Source organism: Ictidomys tridecemlineatus, chromosome 7, assembly GCF_052094955.1.
Source record: "Ictidomys tridecemlineatus isolate mIctTri1 chromosome 7, mIctTri1.hap1, whole genome shotgun sequence".
Classification (NCBI taxonomy): domain Eukaryota; kingdom Metazoa; phylum Chordata; class Mammalia; order Rodentia; family Sciuridae; genus Ictidomys; species Ictidomys tridecemlineatus.
Window position 1 is genome coordinate 124,909,648 of NC_135483.1, and position 18,536 is coordinate 124,928,183.

The following is an 18,536-nucleotide window of genomic DNA, read 5'->3' on the forward strand; positions in this document are numbered from 1 at the left end:
TTACAGAAAATAGTGTCATCTTAATTTCGTCTGATATAAGAAGAGATATTAACCTAGGGCATTTTATCTTAAAATATTGATGTAGGCAAAAAGAAGGTTTTACATATTTAAAAATATGTCTTTGGATTAAATAAATTTATGTGGCAGCTCTTAACTTTGACTTCACAAAGTATATTTTTTTATATCTAATCTACATTGTGTAAAACAAAAATCCCATTATCCACATCCATACCCCAGACACTTTAATCACAATCTCTGTGACTGAAACCCACACACTTAGCATCTTTCAATCATGTGGGGTAATCTCATCAGTCAGACAGTGTTTGGTGTCACTGATAAATCATTAAAGAATTAAAAGGAAATAAACTTTCACTTCAAGTATTACTAATTCAGCATATCAATACAGGGTTCATAAGAAATTCTGCCATGTTAAAATTTATGAATTCACTGGAAAATTAGATCTCAGGAACTTGCTTTGATGAGTGGACATCAATTGCCACTGCAGTCTGCTACTTTACTCAAAAGCTGGTTTACATATACAATGTGTTGTGGCTCAGTGGTAGTGCGCTTGCCTACTATGTGCAAGAAGAGTCTGGGTTTGATTCTCAGCACCAGATACAAATAAATAAAATAAAGATCCATCCACAACATATACAATGTGGTCCCACAATAATATCATTTTTATAGTTCCATTTAGATGTTTACATGAAAGAAAACAATGTCTTCATAAACCAATATCATTTAAAAATTTGGTATCAGATAGTTTGAGATAGGAAACATTAGTTAAAATTGTTATCTCTAAAAACAAATCACATTGGGAGGGATCCAAGATGGCAGGACAGAGGGAGCCAGCATTCTACGTAGCTTCATGACCCGGGATTCAAGCAGTGAGAATACTGCTTCTCTGTGAGCCATATTCCTGCCCACCCACCCACCACCCCTGGCACAGGAAGCACCATGCTGTCCAGGGCTCTAGGCCTCAGCATCAGTGTAGGTTTCCCAACTACTTGTCCATGCAGTACTACAGGGTACTGGAGTGAGACCATGGGTAAGAGCAGCACCCATGAAGAATATTTGCCCATCCACTGGAGCATAAATCACGGAGGACACCCAGCAGCTTCCTACAAGTAGGAACTCTGGCCACCACCCCCGTGTGGACCCCCATCTACCAACGTGGAGCTTCCCTGGTCACGCCATCTTGGGACTCTACAGCAGCTGATATAGTCCCCTACACGCAGTAGCCTACCTGCACCAAAGAACTTCACATAGGCTCTGAAGTCAGCCAGCACTGCAAACCACAGAGCTCAGCGCTGAACTCATCATCCAACATCATCGCCCATCTTCCCCCAAATGATTGGAAACCCCACCACTCAAAGCAGGAACCTACATCTCAGGTCACCTTTATCACCATCTTCCAGGTACCCAGTTTCTAACTCCCCCTTCTCCCCAGCAGTCACCAATTTGGCACAATGACACCCTGGTTACCTTCAACATCCTTGGGGTGGATACCAGCTAACAATAGACGACCCCACTATTGAATGAGAAGAGAAGCAGGAAAGATATTGATCTCCAACCAAAACAAGTCCTGTGTCTTCCTTCAAAATTTTTCTTTTTTTCAATCCTTTTTTTCCCCTCTCTAGAAGGGAGCTTCTCCTACCCTCACATCTGCAAAGTATGTGAAACCAAGACTTAGGATTTTTGAGGAATGGCATGTCTAAAAAGCATATTACAGTTGTGTTGTACATCCTTCTCATTCTTTTTTATTATTTTAACTTTTCCCCACAAATTTCTGCTATTTAAACATTTTAAAAAAATTTTTCTTAATATATATGTGTGTTTGTTTTATGTACTCTATTGTCTTCCCAATTACTTGTCTACCCAATTTACTTTCTCTACCTTCTCCTGCTACTAATCTTTCTCTTTACATTTCTCTTTCACATGTCCTAAGATATAATAATTCTATATCCTCACCTCCAACCTCCTTGGCATTTCATCCTATTCGTCACCCCAATATCTCTGACTACAATCAGAAAATGAAAACCCTTTTAAAAACCCATTAAGTATATTGTAGATAACAATTAAGTTCATCATTTCTGTACATTGTGGCCAAACTGTAATGTTTTATTAGCAAACATTTGTTTTTAGGGCATATATTGTTTATATTGTTATCTGATAACACTGTCCTTCACCTCAAATGAGAGGTATTGGATCCCTATAGGGGAAATATAGGGTAGAGGGTAAAACTAGTAACTCCTAGGATCCACAGTGCTAGAAGGAAAGACACACAGCAATATGAAAAGACAAGGGCAGAAAGTCCCTCAAACAAATCAAGACACCACATTATTAGAATTCATGGCCAGAACAGCAGAAGAAATGACAGAGAAGGAGTTCAGGATGTATATAATTAAAACATTCTGTGAATTAAAGTATGATTAAGAGAGCAAATAAGGCGACAAAACATCATTTTGACAAAGAGTCATATAAACAAATACAGGAAGCAAAGGATTACTTCAATAAGAAGATAGAGGTTCTAAAAAACAAAACAACAATAACAAAAAGCAGAAATCCTTGAAATGAAAGAAACTATAAACCAAATTACAAGACTAATTAAAAGCATCACCAAGAGATTAGACCACTTGGAAGAAAGAACCTCAGACAATGAAGACAGAATATATAATCTTGAAAAAAATGTGGATCGCACAGTGAAAATGGCAAGAAACCATGAACAGAACATTCAAGAAATATGAGATAGCATAAAAACGCCAAATTTAAGAGTTATTTGGATGGAGGAAGGCATAGAGTTCCAAACCAAAGGAATGAACAATCTATTCAAAGAAATAACATCAGAAAATTATCCAAAAATGAAGAATGAATTTTGGAAAACCAAATTCAAAAGGCTTACATGATGCCAAATCTACAAAATTAACAAAATTTGTACAAAACAACAGATCCACACCAAGGCACTTTATAATGAAAATGGCTAGCATACAGTAAAAGGAGAGAATATTAAAAGCCATGAAAGAGGAATCAGATTACATATAGGGGGAAACCGAATAGAATATGTGAAGATTTTTCAACCCAGACTCTGAAAGCTAGAAGATCCTAGAACAACATATCAAACTCTGAAAGAAAATGGATGCCAGCCAAGAATCTTATATTCAGCAAACTAAGCTTAGGTTTGATGATGAAATAAAAACCTTTCATGATAAACCTAAGTTAAAAAATTTTACAACTTGAAAGCCTGTATACAGAGCATCCTCAATAAAATATTCCATGAAGAGGAATTGAAAAACAATGAAAATCAGCAAAGGGAGGTATTACACTAAAGGAAAAGCTAATCAAAGGAGAAGCCAGGTCAAGTTAAATACCAAAATAAAAATGGCTGGAAATACAAATCATGTCTCAATAATAATCCTGAATGTTAATGACCTAAACTCATCATTCAAAAGACAGACTGCAGATTGGATTAAAAAAAAAAAAAGACCCAACAATATGCTTTCTCCAAGAGACTCAACTCATAGGAAAAGATGTCCACAGACTGAAGGTGAAAGGATGGGAAAAATCATACCACTTACATGGACTGCGGAAGCAAGTAAGGCTTTCTATCCTTATATTACATAAAGCAGATTTTAAGCCAAAGTTAATCAAAAGACATAAAGAAGGATATTTCATACTGCTTAAGGGAACAATTCATCAACAAGACCTGACAAAAATAAATTTATATGCCCCAAACAATAGAGCATCTATGTTCATCAAACATACACTTCTCAGGTTCAAGAGTCAAATAGACCATAACACAATAATTCTGGGTGACTTTAACATACCGAGTTCATGACTGGATGGATCTTTGAAACAAAAGCTGAACAAAGAAACTATTGAACTCAATGATAAAATCAATAACTTAGAATTAGTTGACATATATAGAATATTTCATCTTTCAATGAACAAATACACTTTCTTCTCAGCACCACATGTATCCTTTTCTAAAATAGACCATATATTATGCCACAAAGCAACTCTTAGCAAATATAAAACAGTAGAGATAATACCCTGCATTCTATCAGATCATAATGGAATGAAATTAGAAATCAATAATAATTAAAAAATAAAAGCTACTCCAACACCTGCAGACAAATTAATGCTACTGAATGAACAGTAGGTTTCAAAAGACATCAAGGAGGAGATTAACAGATTCATAGAGGTGAATGAAAACATAGATACAATATATCAAAATTTCTGGGACACTATAAAGGTAGTGCTAAGTAGAAAATTCATTTCATGGATTTCATTCCTTAAAATAAGAAAAAGCCAATAAATAAATGATCTAACATTACATCTCAAAGCCCAAAAACGAAGACCAAATCAACAGAAAAGCAGTAGAAGACAGGAAATAATTAAAATCAGAGCAGAAATCTATGAAATTTAAACAATTGAAAAAATTGACAGAACAAAAAGTTGGCTCATTGAAAAAAATAAATAAAATTGACAGACCCTTAACTATGCTAATGAAGAGAAGGAGAGAGAAAACTCAAGTTACTAACATCAGTGATGAAAAAGGAAATATCACAACGGACACTAAAGAAACACTGTAGATAATTAGAAGTAATTTTGAAGACTTGTACTCCAATAAAATAGAAAATATCAAAGGCATTGACAAATTGCTAGAATCATATAATTTCCCCAACTTGAATCAGGATGATATACACTGTTTAAACAGTCCAATTTCAAGTGATGAAATAGAAGATGCCATCAGAAGCCCACCAACCAAGAAAATCCCAGGACCAGATGGATACACAGCTGAGTTCTACAAGACCTTTATAAATGAACTAATACCAATACTCTTCAATTTATTTCAGGATGTCCTCTTTTACCACTTCTATTTAACATAGTTCTTGATACACTGGCCAGAGCAATTAGACAGAGGAAAGAAATTAAATGGATACAGATAGGTAAAGAAGAACTCAAATTAGCACTATTTGCCCATGATTTGATTCTATACCTAGAAGACCCTAAAAAATTCCACCAGAAAACTTCTAGAACCTATAAATGAATTCAGTGAAGTAGCAAGATACAAAAGAACACCCAAAATCAAAGGCCTTTCTATGTATCAGTGACAAATCCTCTGAAAGGGAAATGAGGAAAACTACCTCATTTACAATAGCCTAAATAAATAAATAAATAAACTTTGGAATCAACCTAACAAAAGAGGTAAAAGACCTCTACAAGGAAAATTCAGAATGCTAAAGATAAAAATTAAAGAAGACCTTAGGATATGAAAAGATCTCCCTTGTTCTTAGATAGGCAGAATTAATATTGTCAAATGACCATATTACTAAAAGCACTATTCATATTTAATGTCATTCCAATCAAAATCCCAATGAAATTCCTCATAGAAATAGAAAAAAGCAGTCATGAAATTCATCTGGAAAAATAAGTGAACCAGAATAGCTAAAGCAATCCTTAGCAAGAAGAATGAAGCAGGTGGCACCAGGATACCATACCTTAAACTATACTACAGAGCAATAGCAACAAAATCATCATGGTATTGGCACCAAAATAGAATGGTAGACCAATGGTACAGAATAGAGGACACAGAAACTAACCCACATAATTACAGTTATCTTGTATTAGACAAAGGCACCAAAAACATACATTGGGAAAAAGATAGCCTCTTCAACTAATGGTTCTGGGGAAAACTGGAAATCCATATACAACAAAATGAAATTAAACCCCTACTTCTCACCATGCACAAAACTCAACTCAGAATGGATCAAGCACCTAGCAATTAAACCAGAGACCCTGTGTATAATAGAAGAAAAGTAGGCCCCAATCTCCATCATATTCGATTAGGCCCCTACTTCCTTAGTAAAACTCCTATAGCTCAAGAATTAAAATCAAGAATTAATCAATGGGATGGATTCAAACTAAAAAGCTTCTCAGCAAAAGAAACAATCAGTGAGGTGAACAGAGAGCCTACATACTGGGAGAAAATTTTTACCACTTGCACACAGATAGAGCACAAATCTCTAGGGTATATAAACAACTCAAAAAGCTAAACACCAAAATAACAAATAACCCAATCAATAAATGGTCCAAGGAACTAAACACACAATTTAATCATTGGAGCTTCCGATTTAACATTGGAGCTTTATACTCTGCTATGTATATTAAGCAATATCTGTCACATATTTTGGATGAGACCTTTAAAAATACCTACTGTAATCTTATGTGAAAGATATACAAAGTGAGTTGAAACGTGGTGGAATTATTCTTTTAATATCACAACTTGTTTTTCATGTTATCTGAGAGAGGAGACCATTACCTAAGTCACATCTATTTATTTTATTTGAAGAACTTAGACATGTTTTCCTCAAATGATTTTCTTGTTTTGTTGGTTTTCAATTATTTATGGAAAAAAATTGATGAGTTAAAAATTCTGCCTGCTGAAATACTAATGGCATGTTCTTTTTTTAAGAGAGAGAATTTTTTAATATTTATTTTATTTATTTATTTTAGTTTTTAGTGGACACAATATCTTTATTTTATTTGTATGTGGTGCTGAGGATCAAACCCAGTGCTCCAAGCATGCCAGACCAGGGCATTACTGCTTGAGCCACATCCCCATCCCATGGCATGTTCTAAAATAAACATTACATGGAGTACTTTTTCTTCAGCATGTTAAATCAAAACATTATATTTACCTGTTCTGAGCTGTACATTTTTTTTCATTTTGCATGTCTAAAATCATGATGAGTTATATAATCAATAGTTAGTTATAATATTTTCAACCAGTTGGCAAGAGATACATAGGCAGTATTTCTTAAGCATGTGTGAACATGGTTCTTGCTGCTTTGTGTCAGTTCTGTTACATGTACTCTTTATATGTGTTGAAATTGTCAATTGACACTTCTTCATATTGATTGCATTATGATTTAGACTAGAATAAAGAATTGTCTAAAAAGAAAGGCACAAAATTGCAGCAAAATTAAATTTCATATGATGAAGCAAACATTTTATTGTTAAAACATTGACTACAATTCCGTATTTTTATTTTTTTAATCTTTTTTTTTACTAATCATCAGCTAAGCAAGTTATGTAACCTTGCTTTTTATGTCAACTCGGGACCAACTGTGTTGGCATCTCTAAGGATCTTGTTAGAGATGCTGAACCATGGGCTCATCTCAGATCTACAAATCAGAATCTGGGTTTTAACAAAATCCCTATATAATTCTTTTTTACCTTAAAGTTTGAAAATCACTTTATATAAATTTATAAAAACTTTATTGTACCACACAAGATATCCACAGAGTAAAACTTTTATATTTTACTACTGAGATATGAACTGAGCATTTGCCTCCCATCAGCTATGCAATGCAGCTTGAAACTGGTGAAAAAAACTTTAAAAAGCACCAGGACACTATGTGGTTGACTCAAAAATTAAGATGGCAATATTCATTGACATCAAGTTCCAAATGAAAGGTCTTCTGTAAGCTCTATTTAACTTAGGTATTTGTTTGCTTGCTTTTGTGGTACGGAAAATTGAACCTAGAGGTGCTGTACGACTGAGCTACATCCCTAGGCTTTTTATTTTTATTTTTATTTTTTTTGAGACAGTTTTTCTAAGTGGCTGATGCTGGCCTTGAACTTGTGATCCTCCTCCCTTAGCTTCCTGAATAGCTGGGATTACAGATGTTCGCCAAGGCATCCCTCTCTCTATTTAGGTATTAAGTAGATTCTACTGATAAGAGAAAATTGTGCTATAGTTTATTTGGCAGCATTATTTTTCTTTCCAAGTGGTACATAAAATCACGTTGTAATTTAGAACACAATGACTTTGATAAAATACAAAAATTCACACCAGTGCAATATATCACAAATCCATTAGGTATCATGAAAAATATAACTCTTGTTCCTACAGATGTGTGCATTTGAGATAACTGGATAAAGTGACATAGAAAATATTTAATGTGTATAGCTTAAAATTTATCATACTAATTATTTTATTATTAACTAAGTCTTCTCTGATAAATGACATTTTCCAAAGTTATTGCAGTATACTTGAAAAATAACAGTTGCATATATTTCGATGTAAACCTTGAAGAATTGATATACATAAATTATTAGGAAATGGTTACTATAATCAAGCTAATTAAAATAATCAGCTCAATGTATCACTATAATTTTTGTGGTAGGAAAGCAAGATGAATTCTCTTAGTACAATTTAAGTATATAGTGCAAAATCATTAATATAATCATCGTACTATACATTAGATTTCTAGAATTTATTCATCTAATATACTGAAACTTTATTCTCTTTGATGAATGACTGTTTATATAAGAAGAAGAAGAAGAATTAATAAAACTATTATTCACATTTTATTTTTATGCTACATTAAATAATGACAGTGGATATTTGCTCTAAGTTAATACAGTAGCTACATTAATAGTAAATTAGCTCATTATAACTTTGATACATATAATGAATATAAAATTAACACTTGTGAGTGAATTTTTAACCACAAAAATAAACTTGATAAATGGTTTAAGATGTTGGACCTAAATATCTGCTTTTAGTTTCATATTTTAAATAATTTATCTATATTCATATCTCATCCATATGTTCTTAGTTGGCATTTAGTGTAACCAATGAAATTTCTATTTAAAAAATGTCACTTTTATTCTAAATGACATTGAGAACACTTTATTCACTTAAAGTCTTGGGTCAAGTCTGTGGTTGCTGACTATTAGACAGTCTACATCCTATTTTTTCCTAATTTAATTATTTATTTATGATGATCTCTGTCATACTTTGTGCTTGGCATGCTGAAAGTAATGGGATTTTTTGTTAAGGCAGAACAGTAGGTTTTGAGGACAGTGAAAGAATTAAAGAGCCAAGCCCATCTCACCTACCTAAATGGCTTTCTCTGCCACATCATGTTGAGCTGTCTGGAGATACAAGTCAAATGATGAACAGGCAAGGGAGATCAATTGAATTTTACTACCAAACAGGAAGAGATGGATATGAGTTCAAATGCTTCTTCCAAAATTTACATTTTGATATTCTAGGGCACAGCATCTTTTGTATTGCAGATACTTAGTAAATACTTTTTAAATAAAAATATGCTGAAAATTGTTATGATTTGGGGTTATGCCCATTCTTAACTGAGTATTGTGCAGATTTCAATGAACAGGCCATTTTTAGGCTGTTTTAAATGATTAGAAGATCATTTGAGACAGACACACAATATATTTTGTTTTATTATGTGCCTTCATCTCCAACATTTTATTAGGGTTTTTCACTAACTTGTGAAATAAACAAATTTTAATAATGCCACTTTGTGTCCTGTAATATAATAGATTGTCACAAGTAGCAGGGGGTATCTGGTTTATATTATCTTATACAATTATTTTCATTGTTTAGGCCCTCTGTACCTTATATTTTTTTTTTAAAAAAAATAGCTTAACGTGAATATACTTCTATTTTGCTCCAGATGCCCTGTGGAATATTTTGCACTCTATAATCATGATGATTTAAAATTACATGACAGAAATGTCTGATTGTTGACAAATTAATGGGGAATACCCTCTGCATGTGAAATCTGGCATGATCACTTAGACTATTGCACATATTATTTATCAAACCTACCTTTTTTGTAGCAATTGCTTGAAAGGTAAAATCTGGACATATTTGGATGTGTAAGCAAAGTTGAAAATTTTTCTGAAAGCATGAAGGTCAGAAATAATGACAATCATTTTATAGTTCTTCATGAATCTGTGTCTTCCTGAGACCAGCAGCATCTGAATTATGGGAGCTATTTAGAAATACAGAATCATGCAAAGGGTGGGAAGAGTCCCACCTTTCCAAGCTCAGGGACCACACAGGTCCACACAGTCTTCTCTGAGGAATATATGATAGAGGCTGGTAGGAGGGAACATGTAACAGCACCAAGCAGTGAGACAACCTGCTTGTAGCCATGCCAGCTGCTATCAGTGCCGGCTGCCCCCCACCATGCAGCACGGAGCTAATTGCCACCTTGACACAGGGGAACATACCTGTACATAGCACCCACAACAACACCACAAGGACCATGCCTACAGAGGTACACAACTGGGAAGGGTAGGGGTTCTAGATTGCCAGCAACATCAGGTAGGCCCCAAAGAGCAAGCCCCACAGAGAGAGACCTCACAGCACTACTAGGGACCTTGATGAGGACTGGCTCACCCTTGCCTCCACAGAATCACCACCAGTAGACCCAGGTTCCCCAGCACCTCAAGCATAGAAATGTATGAGGGGAGACTCCAAACCTCTGAGAGGTCTCTCACTACCACAGGCAGCTCCACCAGATCCTATTGACCACAGCCCACATGACCATGCAGAGGAGGGCCACCAGAAGGTGGATTAGTACCAGGCACCCCAAAGAGGATGCTGCCATTGAGCCAAATGTGGGCCCTCCAGGTGCTGGTTAAGGTCACAGCGCATTCTTTTCCTCAGGCGGTGTCCATGCAAGTTAAAATTTCAGAAGTGCTGCTAGTCAATTATTTTTTTCTGATCTCCAGTAAACAGGAAATTTTAGGGGCAAGATCTTGACTCCCAAACCTTGTCTTGAAATTAGACATGATTTATGGCATTTTCAAATGGAATGGAAATCATACATGATTTGATTCTAGAACAGAAAAGCAATCTCCATTTTACATGCTTTAAATCCCTGTAGAATCATGTCTGCTTATGTTCTTGTGAATTTTTGACTTATATAATATTATTTTTTTCCCAAACAAAGAATAAAAATTACAGCCACTAAATGAATTCAACTGTCTCTGTTGCACTGGGTCTTTTATTGACAGTCTCAGAATGTTATTTTAGCTTTCTCAGATTTTTTTTTCTTAGACTTGTAGAAATCATGCTGCTTTGTTCTCTGCAGGAGTTAAAATAAAATATTAGTAATTATGCATATTTAATTTTCAAAAGGCCAAGTGATTACTCATAGCACATTTAAAAAAGGAAAATGATTTCAGATATTCATAAAATGTTTCCTTGGTAAGGGGCTTTCAAGTCTAAAGTTGTATTATTATGAATACTTTTTCTCATGATGATCAGAATGAAAAATGAGTTTATTAACATTCTACTTCTTTTTTCTTTTCCAGATGCAAGACAAAAGTCTACCCTGATGAACTTCCCAACACAAGTGTAGTCATTGTGTTTCATAATGAGGCTTGGAGCACTCTCCTTAGAACTGTTTACAGTGTTATAAATCGCTCCCCACACTACTTGCTCTCTGAGGTCATCTTGGTAGATGATGCCAGTGAAAGAGGTATAACATATTTTTCTTGTACTTATTTTATTATAAAGCTTTATTATGGTAAAAAAGATAGCCAAGCAATGATCTGTATTTTGCTTTATAACCAATCAACATCCTATCAAATTTTCATCAGTATATTTTGACAGTGTTCACTCCAGGAAAAATTAACTAATTTAGTTTTGTTATTATTCTTTTTGGCCTTTATTAACCTAAGAGATCAGCCAAAATGACTTTCAAATATATTTCTTTTCCCCCATCAATTGTTTATATTTAAAATTTATATCACTGAATATATAACATTAATTAACTAGTGAAATTTCTTATATGATTTTCCCTAGTGCAAAAAAAAAAAAAAATTCTAAGATTTGGTCACCATTTCTGTATGTTGTATTTCTGCCTTGAAAGTATCTCTACTCTGTCTTAAAACTTTCAATTTTTTTTGAAATAAAAAGAATTCTCATTGCATGTTACAGATTTTCTCAAGTTGACATTAGAGAATTATGTGAAAAATTTAGAAGTACCAGTAAAAATTATCAGGATGGAAGAGCGCTCTGGGTTAATACGAGCCCGTCTTCGAGGAGCAGCTGCTTCAAAAGGGCAGGTCATAACGTTTCTGGATGCACACTGTGAATGCACATTAGGGTGGCTGGAGCCCTTGCTGGCAAGAATAAAGGAAGACAGGTAGGGATTCCTGTGTTATGTCTGCATGGGTTATGACTGACCTGTGAGGACAGTTTCAGCTGTCCATCAGAATTCTCTTCCAAGTTGCTATTTTCAGAAAGTTTACTTCACAGTTTTTTTTCTTTTTTAAATATTTTTCTTTATTTAATACAAAAGATTGGCTTATTCATGTTGAACATTAGTGTTTAAGAAATAATTCAAACCATAAAAATGTGCTGAATATTTAGTTTTTAAGTGAAGGAAATCAATTTGAAATAGTACAATATGTTATAAGCACATTTCCAAAGCAAATTTCTGTGTCCTCACAAACCCAGTGTGAAGTAGGTAATGTAGATGTTCTTATCTGTAACTTATAATAGGGAGTAATAAAGAAGTTACATACCTTGTGCCAGTAGTTAGCAGTATTGGGAACAATTGTTTAGTTCTTCCTACTCTCTCACCAGGGTTTGCTTACTGCATCAGTGCCCTTAGTGAGAGTCTAGTTCAAAATCACTTTGAGGTTTTTAAGAATAAACACACACACACACACATACACACACACACACACTGCCAAAATAAATCAGGATTTAAAAAATTAGAGATTATAATTTTAATAGTATTGGCACTTTCTACATATAAATTGTGAAATTTTAAAACTGAGTAACTCTCTACAGAAGTTAAGAACCCTCATACATATCTACATTTATTTCTGATGATGAAGCTATGAAGTACAAGCTTTTTAGCATTGGTGAAAATTCTAAACACTTAATGAACATAACTAACACTAAATGCCATCTGATGCAATAACAAAGCATTACATACCAACTCATTTATATATTCATTATATATAGTAAAAGAGTCTTTCTAGAATTAAAGTTTTTAATTAGATGCTCCAGTGAGGGACTGCTTAGTCTGAGCTTGTTCAACCTTATCACATAAATGGCAGGATTTGGAACTTGCCAGGAAGATGAATAGAGGCTGTCACTAAAATGAACCACAGCAGTTCAAGAAAGCAGTGAGAACCTTTTAGTCAACTGAAGGTAATACACAGCTAATAACATTTTGTGTGTTGTACAGTACCCACAGGAGAGTAAGACGGGCAAAGTAGAATGAATCTGGAACATAAAATGCATTACTGGCAACATTTCAAATGTTATACTGCTTTGTAAATGCATGTATTTCACATTTAACTTCAGAATTTTTTTTAATATAATGTTTCATTATGGTCACACATTAGGCACATTTATTTTTACTAACAATGTATTTGTATTACATTTGTATATAGTGAACTTCTATCTCTTTTCCTGATTATAAAATCTAATATTGCCATAACTAGATAATATAGTCTGTTCAAAGTTATTAGATCTAATTTTTTCTTTCTCCAAGTTAAATCTAATGAGGAAAGAAAGATAATGACTTTGTTGTGTTTAGAATCACCAAGAAACTTTTCCAAGGCCAGGTGCATCATGCTGATTTCAGAGAACTTCAGGGTTGGCCAATAGTGTGAAACATGAAACTAAGTTAATAGTTTTGATGATCCTGGTGTTACAAAACAAGAAGAAATAATGGGCAATGCTTCCTTTCTTTCTACATCTATGGGTTACTTTGGAGCCTGTTTGTATATTTGTCTCCTACCCAATAAGAAAAACACCTCTGTTTTTCAGAATTAGCTACAATCAATGCAATCCTGGGGAGACCTGAACTTTTATTTGTGTAGATGACAGAAAGTTTAGCCCACAAGAAAACACATAAACTTGGAGTAGGGGAAGAGTGAGAGAAGACAAAACATAGATTAAAAGAGTACCTAATGATTTCCCCAAGTAAAGTGTTCTAAAACCTACCATCTTAAAAGTTACCATCAAGAACATAAAACATCCTGGCTTTCTTCTAACTTTAGGATTAGGAGAAAACATGAGACTAAAATGGCTAATGTTTCCCTGTCTTAAAATTTCATCTGATTGTTAACAACTGGAAATTCTTAGTTATAGGACAGTTGACTCAGAAATTGTCATAAACCCGTTTTTCTTCATGGGAAGCTTTACTTACTCTGATAGTTCATGATGTTAATTGTTTCTGTTTGTTGTGTTTCCTAGTAGGTGTTTTCTTCATGAAGATTTTCTCAGAACCCTTACTTTAACATAACCAAACCAATTTGAAAGGCAAACTATCAGACCTAATTTTTTAGCATCCATTTCCCTCTCCCTATATTCTATCACTTTTCAGTGGGCTGTAGCTGAAATGATGCATAATCTCAAAATGAATCTACTAATCATGCTGTGGGTGGAGGTTTTATAAAAAATAGATCATTTTCACCCTGCTGATTTAGTACTTGGAATACACTTGGAAATCAACTTGAAGGTCAATTCATGTACTTGATTAGATTTTACATGATTACATAAAGTTTACCATCAGAAAGATATAATAAAAGGAAATAATTTCCTAGAGTAAAAGGACAAAATAAAATTAAGGCATACTTAAGTCACAAAATAATTAAATTATATCTTAGCCGCTAAAACCAATTTAAAGAAGCTAATGTAGTATTTAAATGATCCTTTATATGTAAACTGGTTTTAATTTTTCTTCAGGAAAACAGTCGTATGCCCCATCATTGATGTGATTAGTGATGATACCTTTGAATATATGGCTGGGTCAGATATGACTTATGGGGGTTTTAACTGGAAACTAAATTTCCGCTGGTATCCTGTTCCCCAAAGAGAAATGGATAGGAGGAAAGGAGACAGAACATTGCCTGTCAGGTAAGTCATACCAAACAACGAATAGCATGTGTGTTTCTATAAAAGTTAAATAATATTATAAATTTTTGTTCTAATATTTATCGTTCTACAGTCCTAAATTTATTATTCCTATGTATACATACATGATTGTAAAGGGTAAAATGTATGTATATGATATTAAATCTACTTTAAGTTAATATGAAAAAACTGAACTATTTGTAGAAATGCCAAATATGCTTTAAAGGTTTATATATTCTTATATTCAAAATATATTTACTACAAATTTTATGTGACAGGAATGTGCAACACTGGATACATTAAGGAAATATATGTCTTATTTAGAAGTTTATACTTCATAGTAGACATATTCTCAAAACTGAATTAACAAAAAATGTTTTGGTACATATCTAAAATTATCAACCTTTAAATGCTTATCTTCATTTAGAGACAATGTAAAGAACCATATGGAAAACTTTAGTATATTAACAATTTTGAAGGATTTATTGTTGGTTTCAAATTACTTCAAATAGCTATTTATTTGGAATATTTTTAGTAAAATATTTATGTTCCCTTAATTAAAAAAAAGAATATTATGCATATTTGGTTGTCTAGATAAGTATTATTATCACAAAAGTATCACCTTCCTAATTTAACACATTGCTGTATACTTCTTACCTACAATCAAAAATTGGTTTCCTAAAAATTTTTGGAGGAAATATTCACTAATTTAACTCTTTAAAGTTGAATTCGGCAAATCATCATTCTATTGTAACAATAGAGAAATATCCCAAAATTCTAAAATAACGTACATATAATCCATTCTATTAAAAACTGCTTTCTGGCAAACTACTGAAAGCATGATCTATTCCTTGTTAACTACTTAGTAATCAAAAACTAATCTTAAAAATTGTCTAATAGAGGAGAGCACCTCTAATTACTTGTTATTGAGTAATCAAAAATTATCAGCTATTAACTTCTAAAGGAAATACTACCCCATCAACTAGAATGGAATGTGATTACTAAAATTTGCATAACAACAAGTAAATTATCATGTCAATATTTAAAGCATAATTTAGTGGTTTTTAAGTCTTGTGTCATCACTTTCACCCAGTTCTAATAATAGTTACCTTTAACAACCTGAGTAAATACAATGTCTCATACATAATACCACCATTATTAGAAATCCTCTTTAGCTAGATCCTGGCTTCATTTAGTGTTAGCTGGTTTTTAAGCTTCAAAGCCCAAATGAAAAATATCAAAATGCTTGACCAATGCGCTTAAATATAAGTAATGTGTTTATTGATTTGAAAATGAATTTTATAAGAATACACATTTGTACTTGTTTTTAAAAAAACAAGATTTTTTTAAACTTCATTTTCTCAGAGTCAAAAGATACATAATTAAGGTAGCTATCCATTCACAGTAAGAAATTACTAATCTGATTCATGGACGTAAAGATCTACACAGAAATCAACCATAATTACTCATTTTTCATTAACTGAAACAAAAGATGAATCACCCAACTCTCTGTATTTAACCAGAATTCATGTGGTTTTATTGAAGTAAGGTGAGAACTGATAAATGTCTCAGCATTTTATTTGCCTAGTAACTACACACCATTTCATTTTCTAAAATACTGAAGAAGCTAGAGGAAGAGAAGTGGAGAAACTGCAGTGTCTGCTGAAGTTTCTAGATTTTTATGGCAGAAGGTTAATTAATTCACTGGCTCAGTTGTAACAGCCTGCAGGTAATTTTCATCAGCATAGCTGTGATGTGAACTTTCTTTGTACTTGTGATCTATTACTTGAAGATGTGATCATTTTTCTCACATTCATACAAATAGATAAATCATTCCAGGCATTGAAGATAATTTTTTTTCCCACATGATTAACAGAATTCTGAATAGCTAAAGTGATTAAAATGAGGTTGAAATTTTAGTTTTCTTAGTGGAATGCTTCATTTAAAATGTCACTAATGACAGTAGTTTGTAGTCATCATACTTGGCTGGTCATCATATAGAAATACAATCATGTATCTGCAAATAGTACCAACTTGAACTGGTGGCCTACATTCAGTGATACTACATTTAGAGTCCAGCTAATAATGCTTATACTTATTTTTTTGGGGGGTCAGTTTCTAGTCCTTAGTGTTTTCTTTCTCATAATAGATGGAGTATGTGAAGTAAGTTTTTAAGTTACGAGTATGGAATAATAGCATGAGTCCTGAATATTTAGTCTGATTTAATCAGTAAAGTCTCTTGACATGTTAGTAAATTGTATGAGTTTTTAGGAATGTCTCGATTATGCATGCAACAATAGAGTAAACAAATTGTTAAGCCAGAGGTCATAAATAGGAGCTCGTGTGCCAAAAAATGCTTTGTAGTTGTGTTTTAGTTAGACTACGTAGTGTTTTGCCTTTTCAAAAAGTAGCATCAGTTGTAAATGAGAAGTATTAAATAACATCTGGGTTTCCAGCTATTGAGAAGTTAAAGAATCTTGCCACAATATCTCCTTATTCTTACTTGGCACCATCAGGCAGAGCTAAATAGAAAATGCCCATATGAAATTAACTGGAAAGTTTAGCCTACTCCCTCAAAACTCCTATAAGTGTGTCTCAGACTCTGAGCCTGAGGGTCAGTTGCTACTTGTCACCATTCATATACTTGGAGAAATATTTCTCAGCATCTGTGTGCCAAGCAAAGTTGAGAGAAATACATTTACTGCAACCAATTGACTTTGCATAAATAACTTTGTTTGGCTTTAACCTTTTAAATGTGTGACCCTCAACTTGAGGAATGGTTGAGTTTGAAACCTAAAGAACATTAGCCCTCCAAGAATACACAGTTATGTTGCCTAATGAAATACAAAGAATAGCAAAATGACTTGATAATGCAGATAATCCTACAAATCATTTAGTATACCTGAGGACATGGTATATATTTTTATTAACACAAAAATTAACGTGATTTGGTCTAAGCTATTGAGATGACTCTGATTCCACAGGAAAACACACATACAGACACACTTGTCGGCACTATGCTAGATTTTTTACATACAAACATAGATAAAGAGATCTCTGCTCTAATGTTGTTTATGTTCTGGCATTGGTCATATGTATGCTAGATGAGAGAGAGGGAGAGGCCAGAATATGAGGTCTGAGGGTGGCTCCATAGGAGTTAATTGTGTGTACTACTAGAGCGGTGAATAGTTCTGAAAAAGAACCTGACTTTAATCTTATGGATTGCATTAATTTTTTAATTATGCCCTATAAGTGACCCTCAATAAATAGTTATAAAAATATTCATTTTCCCTTTAATTTCTGGATATTTAAAAAAAATTTCCTAATTAGAAAACTACTGGTTATTTTTCAAATCTGTTTAACTTTTTTACTCTCCATATCTTACCTTATGGACACTTACATTTTGTCATTATTCATATTCTTAATATGATTTCTTTCATTCGTATGTGGAGTACCACGTTAAGTATATTCTAAAGTACAACAAAGGAGTTTTAGATTTTTTATTAGTCCTTAGCTATTCTAATGAATCAAGCATAAATTTAATTATTAGATTTTATTCCTGACATATTTTATTTACTTATTATACATCCCATTTCATCAACATCACTCTCAACTCATGCATCTATTTTGCACTTATTTAGAATTAGGAATTTCTTAAAAATATCAAATAAATAACATGATTGATAGAATCTTGAATTACAACTGCTCTGTCTTCATATCATTAAAGGCTCAGGGTGTTCATACGCATTGTCTTGTGAATCCTTTTACTGTTGTAATCCCAGAAGAAGTTTTGAATTTGTGGGATAGGGTCAAGTTTTTGCAGGCT

The 18,536-nt window shown here is 33.3% G+C and overlaps 1 protein-coding gene across 6 annotated transcripts in view; it reads left to right on the forward strand.

Annotated features, from left to right (window-relative positions):
* The window catches only part of Galnt13 (polypeptide N-acetylgalactosaminyltransferase 13), a 514,272-nt gene that overhangs the window by 277,646 nt on the left and 218,090 nt on the right, over positions 1 to 18,536 (forward strand). For all 6 annotated transcript variants that reach the window (XM_040294317.2, XM_005315793.4, XM_021733280.3 and 3 more), the window contains 3 exons: positions 11,143 to 11,309; positions 11,771 to 11,978; positions 14,543 to 14,713. In XM_040294317.2, the coding sequence (XP_040150251.1) occupies positions 11,143 to 11,309; positions 11,771 to 11,978; positions 14,543 to 14,713 (546 nt within the window). The remainder of the gene's footprint in view (positions 1 to 11,142; positions 11,310 to 11,770; positions 11,979 to 14,542; positions 14,714 to 18,536) is intronic.